This window comes from Gouania willdenowi, chromosome 12 (genome assembly GCF_900634775.1).
Source record: "Gouania willdenowi chromosome 12, fGouWil2.1, whole genome shotgun sequence".
Classification (NCBI taxonomy): Eukaryota; Metazoa; Chordata; class Actinopteri; order Blenniiformes; family Gobiesocidae; genus Gouania; species Gouania willdenowi.
The window spans coordinates 1,084,890-1,093,355 of record NC_041055.1 but is presented as its reverse complement, the minus strand read 5'-3'; the positions used below and the strand labels follow the sequence as shown (position 1 = coordinate 1,093,355).

Genomic DNA, 8,466 nt, shown 5'->3' with positions numbered 1-8,466 from the left:
TTGCTACCTCAAATCAAAGATTATGATTCCTCACTCCATGCTCAGATTTTATGAGACGCATCTATTATACTCTGTTCCTGCACATTTTTACAGGTGTATTAGCAAGCAAGGCTGCCTAAAGAAGGTCCTTTTAAGGACCTGTTATGGACAGACGGGGATATGAGGGCAGGTGTACGTTGGTCTCCTACCGTCAGGCCCCATTGGGCTGCTGCCGCGCTCCTCAGGCCGCTTCTATAGCAGCCGCAAGCGGCGCACCTATGTGTTCGTCACAGGGCCCGGGGGCCGCTGCACTACCCACTACTACAGAGAGCCACAAAATATCGCTCTAATGAGAGCACTACCACAGCGCTGCTCCACACACACAACACCAGGGATAAACCCCAGTCTGATGACTCAGACTTTGGGGTAAAAGTGTATTATTTATAAAATAATAAAACTGGCCAATCATCTAAAGAATGTTTCAGTCTCTAAGCCCCTCCCTCTGTATAAATGTGTGAATGTGTTTGGTCCAGAATACATCAGTGAGATGTTAGTCAGGTATGAACCCAGCAGGTCTCTGAGATCTATGGACACAGGTCAGATAGTGGAGCCCAGAGCTCACAGTAACCATGGTGATGCTGTGTTTAGTTGTTATGCTGCAAAGAAGTGGAACAAACTGCAGCAGAGCTGAAGTCAGCATCACATGTGAACATTTTTAAATCAAAGTTAAAGGAACTTTTTTTTCTCTACTGCATATGATTGAGAGAGATTTATGGTCATGTTGATGATGTCATGTGTTTGTTGATGATTTTAAATTATTTTACTGATGATTTTAATGTTCTTATTGATTTTAAACAGTTGAATGTTTTTTCATGTAAAGCACATTGAGTTGTCTTGTGTATGAAATGTGCTATACACATACATTTGCCTTGCCTTGCCTCCCACAATTCAGAGGCTGACGAATCATTTATTCACCTTTATTAAACCTGCCAGCCCCTGTATTAAAACACAAACATTAATTACTGGGAACACACCACATGCTCCTCCTCCAGGACCACTACATGGTGGCCATGGTGGCGGAGTTTGAAGCCCACAGCAGACGGGCGATACCCCTTCCAGACAACCTGGGGATGTGTTTAAGGATGAGACTCTGGAGCAGGTGGAAGCTCTCATCATATCTCGTGTAGAAGATGTGAATGAGGAGGTGAGCGAGGGGGGGACGGGGGCTGCGTCCGAATAGTCCCTCCTATCTCCTTTCCTATCCACTGTTCCTTCACCCCAGAAGTGTTTAAGTGGCGGCCATGATAAAGAACATCCAAGTTCTCTTTAAGCTCAGGAAAAGAGGCTCAACGCTTCCTTTTTTTCCTCCTTTAGCTTAGGAAACACTGATACATCCTGTACCAAAGGAGACGAGAAAATGCAGACCCACAATTCCTTGCGGCGACAACATTTAAAGAGGACATGCAGTGCATATGGAAACTCACGATGACCGTACCAATGCAATAATATGCCTTGAACAACTTTAAATAAATAATCTTAAACCCATATATTGTTATTATATTATAGACATATTATCAGATTATAACTGACATAAAACAGACACTGTGGTTCTAGAAAAAGGATCAGACATTTTTATCCACATATTTTATTCAACATAATTTATATTAGTGAGTGTTATCAACTATTCTCAATGTGACGTTCTTTTAGTTTACCTTTAGTTCCTCGTAGCCATGGTAACCTCTTTTTCTTTGATTTACATTTAAACCTGTGATTTATGACATTATATCAGTGGAAAATGTTAGAAATGAGCTTTTAGTCCATTTTAGGAAATTTGTAGTTTTTTCACCACAGCAGACGTCACTGACCTTTGCCGCCCTCAGATTATTACGTCACCTCGTGGAAGTGCGTCTTGATTGTTAAAACAAACGTGATGGCCTTTTCCTAACACCTTTCCTTTACCCCGTGACGTCAATATTCGGACGCAGCCTGGGTGTCATCACCACCTTATTGTGCTCAGGGGGTCAGTGACCTTCAGAGCTCCACCAGCACGTGTCCTGTCCATGGGTGTCGAGATGATCCACCTTTAATCTTTTCAGATGATCAAATGGGATTTTTTAATACATTTCCTAAATATTGTTGACAATTGTTAAATTGTCATCCTCTTTCCCCATTATTATGTCATAATTTTTTATGATTACTTCACCTCGTAATTACGACTTTAATCTTGTTAGTTTAGCAGTATATTTTTTATAAAAATATTAATGAAATAAGTAAATCATTCCTGCCAGGATTCACATGAGCTCCTCTGTTCTTTGAGAATCCACTGAGTTAATAATTCATTAAGTATCAAATGTAACCATTCAGTATTTATTTTACAGTTCAGATCAAGTCTGAGTCATATTATATTCAATGTTTATTTCAATTTTAGTAAATGTATTCATCTACTTTCTTTACCTCTGTTATCCTACCAGTCTCATACATCTATAATTAAAGTTGTTCATACACTTATTATATTACTATAAAAATCTGGTTCTTAAAAATTTCAAATTTTTTTTCTTCTTTATATTAGTCGCTAGAATGACTTAGTATGATGTCCCTATAATATTTATGTAATTATAAACCTGCTATGTTTTTCTCATTTTAATCTGTTCAGAAAGGAGCTTTTATTTTGAAAGCGCGCCCGTCATCTTGCAAAGCAAAGATCTCAAGAAACGTCTTAAAACGGAATAAAAAAGATATAGAAATGTATTAAACTGAAGGTAAAAGGGAATAAAACAACACAGGAACAAGGTGTGTTGGGTTTTTACTATTTTTTTATCAAATTGTTTATGTTGTAACGTTTAGTCATTAGCATTATCGTAATGAATAATGTTATTGTGTTATAAATTATGAATTATTTTTTTCTGTCCAACTCTTACATTCGGTAACTAAAATTTTAAATAAAAATACAGAAATAGTATGAAAAGGCGTTCCTAGTATTCTTTTTGTTTTTTGTTAAATCGCTATAGCGCCCCCTGTGTACGGAGGTTAAACTGCAGTTAGGAACATGTGCACCCTCCGCAGTCTGACCTCATTATTCATCTGATTCATTATCTTTACACTTTAAACCCGGCTCCTGGTCCCAGTTCAGCGGCTTTTCTTTGTGTACGCTCGGCTCAGAGACCCGGAGCGGCCTCCCGGAGCTTGGTGCTCGCTCCCCGGCAGTGACGCCGCGGTTCCCGCAGCAGACCGAGCTAACGACGAGGCTGGAACATGGCCTCGGTGTCGGTCCCAGCCTGCACCAGCGCCCTGCTGCTGGACATTGAAGGCACCACCACCCCCATCACATTCGTAAAGGTGAGTTTTCATCCCGCAGTTCGGCCCTTTTGATCCAGTCAGGGTGCCATGTACTGAGTTCGCATTGTTGACCCGACCGAGCGGTCCCTGAACGCAGCATCGCAGCTCCGAGCGGAACGTTGTTCACAAAGCTCGATTAAACTTTCATTTACAGCTTTATTTCCTCTCCATATGTGCGCATATTCACTTTTTATTCATTTATTACATACTAATGTTTGTGTTTAAACACATTTATCATAGCAGGAGAAATAAGTCGAATGATGCGTTCAGGACGTCCGTAATTAGGGACATTGTTACAGTTAACGCCCCTAAATTTGATTATTATAATTATTTTTTTTTGCATACTTTTGTTTGGATCCTTAAAAAAGGCTGAAATCCACTCTAAAACCCAACACTTTTTCCACAAGTATGCAAATGTCCCAGATGATTGTCATAACAAAAAGGTGTATATGAAAGTAATGTCAAATTAATAAATAATAAAAAGTGAGTTTTGTGTTTGTTGTAGTCTATATATTGGTTTTTATTTGTATTTTTGTGCTGTAATTTATTTTGCGTTTTTGAAGTTATTTTGTTCATTTTTATTGTGGTTTTGTGTATTTTTCTGATATTTTGTGGATGTTTTTTATTCTTGAAAGAATAAAAAGGTTTGTGGGGTTTTTTTTGGAGTCGTGTTTTTGTTTTATTTTTTGTTTGTCATTTTGTGTTTTGTGAGACATTTTACAGAGTTTTGTTGTCATTTTGAATTTTTTTGTTGTTGTGATTTTTGTTCTTATTATTTCTCTGTCATTTTGTGTGTTTGAAAACATTTCTGTGCCTTGGGTTTTTCCATTCTTTAAAAAATGCAAATAAATGTGCTAAAGTTCACTGCTGTCAATATTTATTACATTTTCATAGTGGTCATTTTTGTCATGATTTATGTTGAAAATGTTATTGTCCTTTGGTCTGTCAAAGCAAAAAACTATAATACACAGAACAAAACAATGAAAATCAATAATACAAAGTATAACTGTGTAACTGAACATCTAAAAGTCAGACCAAAAATTATTAAATGTGATTGATGACGTTAAATCTTGTAGGTCTTTTATTTTTCAATGTCTAAACAGGAAGTTAACGCTACGTCAAATCTCGTGAGATCTAGTGGGACATCGTAGTCTCGCGGGATTCCATAGCTCGAGGTTTTACTCCGTTAATGAAAAGTCTGTTTACGTCTTTGTTTGTTTGCTTTTTGTTTTTTGTTTTTTTTTTGTTAAGGCTTAGCCCAGTGTTTTTCAACCTTGGGGTCGTGACCCCATGTGAGGTCGCCTGGAATTTAAATGGGGTCGCGAGAAATGTCTAGTAATTGATATAAAGAATGATTCTTGATTATTTTTTAAATTATTATCCTTTTTCAAATTAAAACAACACATCGTTGGTCTCAGGTTGTGTCTGTTTGTGTAACGATTGTGTGCGTGTGCAGGACATCCTGTTCCCGTACATCCGTGAGCACCTGGAGGACCACCTGTCCACTCACTGGGAGGAAGACGAGTGCAAACAGGACGTTCATCTCCTCAAGAAGCAGGTGAATGTTTCCTCACATGGCTTCACCTCCAGATGTTGTTTATTTCCCTCTAAATGCTGCGTCTCTGTTCACCGTGTGCATTGAGACGCCGCACGGCCCGGCTTTACTCTCAGAGCGACAATATTATTATTATTAATATTCACCAAAATGTGATTCACTGGTTATTGTGCAACAATGACTAATCTCAGCATTAATACACAAAAGAACAATATATTTTTGTATATCTGTCATTTTGTTTGTTTTTTTGTCGTTTTGTATATTTGTCTGTTATTTTTGTTTATTTTGGTTATCGTTTTGTATATTCTTCTGAAATCGTGTGTGTGTATGTTTTGGAGTCATTTCGTGCATTTTTGTTGTGGTTTGTGTATTTTTCTTATATTATTTATGTTATTCTTGAAAGAACATATGGGTTTTGGGGGTTTTTTTAATTCAATTTGTGTTTTCATTGTAAATATTTGCTTTCATGTGTATTTTTCTGTTGTCATTGTGTGTTTTTATAAAATTTTGTTGTTTTTTATTTTTGAATAAAATAAAGTTTTGTTGTCATTTTGTATATTTGTCTGTTATTGTGTGTTTTGGTGTCATTCTGCGCATTTTTGTTGTGGTTTTGTGTATTTTTTGGTGTATTTCTGTTATTCTTTGTTATATATAATTATTTTTTGTGGATTTTTCTGCTGTCATTTTGTGTTTTTTGAGTGATTTTAAAGTATTTTTGTTCTTTTATTTGTCATTTTGTGTTTTTGTTTTATATATTTGTTTTGGTGTGTATTTTTCTGTTGTCATTTTGTGTGTTTTTGGAGTAATGTATGGAGTTTTCTCGTCACTTTGTTTTTTTTTTTTTTTTTTTAAATACATTTTTGTGTATTTTTTATTTTTTATTTGTTATTTTATGTTTTTGAAAAAAATTCTGTCTTTAAACCGGCCCCCCAGGTGCCCACGCTGTTTAATGTTAAATTAAATAAAAGTAGGCCCAGCACAGAACCCTGAGGGACTCCCTTTGTCACCCTTAAGTCCTTTTTAAGTCCTTGAGAACCAACCATGTGCGTGTGTGCAGATTGAGGAGGACATGAGGCAGAACCGGGCGTGTCCGGTGCACGAGGTGGACCAGACGGTGCACACGGACGAGGAGAAAGCCATCAGGGAGGTGGTGGACAACGTGCTGTGGCAGATGGCGGCCGACAGGAAGTCCACGGCGCTCAAATGTCTCCAGGGTCACATGTGGAGGGTGGCGTACTCGTCCGGGAGAATCAAAGGCGAGTAAGTACGGCGACCCGTCTTCTGCTCTACGTGTTGACCAATCAGCTACAGCCTGATGATGTGGGCAGAGTAGGGTCCTATAAAATGTGTTTTTATGGGTTATTTTATAGATATATTCTTCATTCTTTGTCTCAAACTTCACGACAGAAGCAACATGAAAATATTGAATATATACGTTCTAATCACTGTACAGAGAAAAACAAATGAGAAATAGATTAAACACATTGTACATATATAACTTACATTATTCATTTTTGAATTATTTATGTGTATATTCTTTTTTTATTTAGTATTTTATTTTAAAAATACTTTCTTTTTTAATTATTATTTACCGTACACTTGCCGGTTAAGTTTGTTTTATTTTCTAAACAAGGTTTTCAATTGTTTATATTGTTGCTGTTATTTTATTTTATTTTTTTTAAATTTAAAGTTGTATATTTCTGACACTTTTCATGAGTTTTAATAATATCAGACCTAATACCGTCAGAGAACCTGATGAAGTGGCTTTAATCCTGCACTGGTTTGTCTGTGATTAAAGGAATGAAATGAGGTTTTTTTTTTAGTGATTTTTGGCCTTTGGTGAACAGGGTTTATCAGGACGTGATTCCCTCCATCAGAACGTGGAGAAGTCTGGGGATGAAAGTCTACATTTACTCCTCAGGAAGTGTTGAGGCTCAGAAGCTGCTGTTTGGATACTCAGTGGAAGGAAACGTTTTAGAGGTGAGCTTTTCTCCCTCTCTGAATGATTCCACCTGAGGAACTAAAACACGCTGTGGTTGAACCCTTTCAGTTATTCGACGGCCACTTTGACACCAACATCGGAGCCAAAGTGGAAAGTAAAAGCTACGAGAAGATCGCAGAGAGGATCGGATGCCCTGCAGAGGAGGTCACCTTTCTCACAGACGTTTCCCGCGGTGAGTTTGTGATGAGACTTATCTATAATGACTTATCTACAACAGTGAGACTTATCTATAATGACTTATCTACAACAGTGAGACTTATCTATAATGACTTATCTACAACAGTGAGACTTATCTACAATGACTTATCTACAACAGTGAGACTTATCTATAATGACTTATCTACAACAGTGAGACTTATCTATAATGACTTATCTACAACAGTGAGACTTATCTACAATGACTTATCTACAACAGTGAGACTTATCTACAATGACTTATCTACAACAGTGAGACTTATCTACAATGACTTATCTACAACAGTGAGACTTATCTACAACAGTGCGACTTATCTACAACAATGAGACTTATCGGTGAAAAAGTGTAAACTTTTTTTGGTAATAAAAATGTATATTCCTCCACAGAATTTTATATATATATATATATATATGTGTGTGTGTTTGTTTTCTTTAAAAAAAAAAAAAAAACTTTACCTATATCGTTTGTATTTTGTTATGAATGAATAAATAAATGAATGTTTGGTTCCAGAGGCCAAAGCGGCAGAAGAAGCTGGTATGAACGTGGTGGTTGTGGTGCGTCCTGGAAATATGGAGCTGACGGACGAGGAGCGAGCGACCTATGACCTCATCACCTCCTTCAGCCAATTGCAGCTGACTGCTCGGGCTTAGGCCACGCCCCCCTCTACTCCCAGCTTCCTTTTTCCTTTTTCCAGACGGTGCTCAGACTGTGGTGACGTTCCCTTTTGACTTTTTCAACACGCCCCTATTTAACTGCCATTGTCCCACCGTGCGTGTGTGTGCATGTGTTTGTGTGTGCGCGCTTTGGTTAAGCGCTCCTGTCTTAGAAAGCAGAGCCTACGTAGAGTGCTCCCGTGTCCGACTGTCGTGATGAGCGTGTGAATGTGTCGTCTGTCGTCCCAGCAGGAAGTGACCAAACGTTTCTCTGCTCCAATAAAACATGTTGTCACACACTAATCGAGTCCTAATTCACACAGATTCAGAAGCCCCGCCCCCTCACACACACACACCTTCACTTTCTCTGGTAAATGATACACAGCTTCTCAACTTGAGGTTGGGACCCAAACCTGGGTAGCTGTTATTTTTTCAGTGGATTTTGGGAACACATCACACATAGTGGCAGCCATCTTACCAGGGGCTAACTGCACATAGCAGCTAGCTACTACCCATGTTAATTACATGTGTCAAACTCAATGATTTGGACCATAGTATATAGTCATCTTAAAGATGGAAATCCTTGTTTTAATCAGAAAAAATAGGTTCAAAGTGACCAAAAAAGGTGATGATATGGGATTTCACAGAAATTGGTTAAAAATGGCCAAAAACAGAAAGCAAAAGGGTTCAAAGTGTCTATTGGCTTTAAAGTGGTGGGGGGGTAATGTAATTTAAAAAGTAGGAA

At 37.8% G+C, this 8,466-nt stretch overlaps 1 protein-coding gene across 1 annotated transcript; it reads left to right on the top strand.

Annotated features, from left to right (window-relative positions):
• The first annotated feature begins 3,001 nt into the window (after window positions 1-3,001).
• On the top strand, window positions 3,002-7,988 carry enoph1 (enolase-phosphatase 1). The gene is made up of 6 exons (XM_028463351.1): window positions 3,002-3,315; window positions 4,772-4,873; window positions 5,928-6,130; window positions 6,718-6,850; window positions 6,921-7,044; window positions 7,579-7,988. Exons 1-6 carry the CDS (start codon window positions 3,232-3,234, stop codon window positions 7,716-7,718), a joined length of 786 nt encoding a protein of 261 aa, XP_028319152.1. The 5' UTR covers window positions 3,002-3,231; the 3' UTR covers window positions 7,719-7,988.
• The last annotated feature ends 478 nt before the right edge of the window (window positions 7,989-8,466 follow it).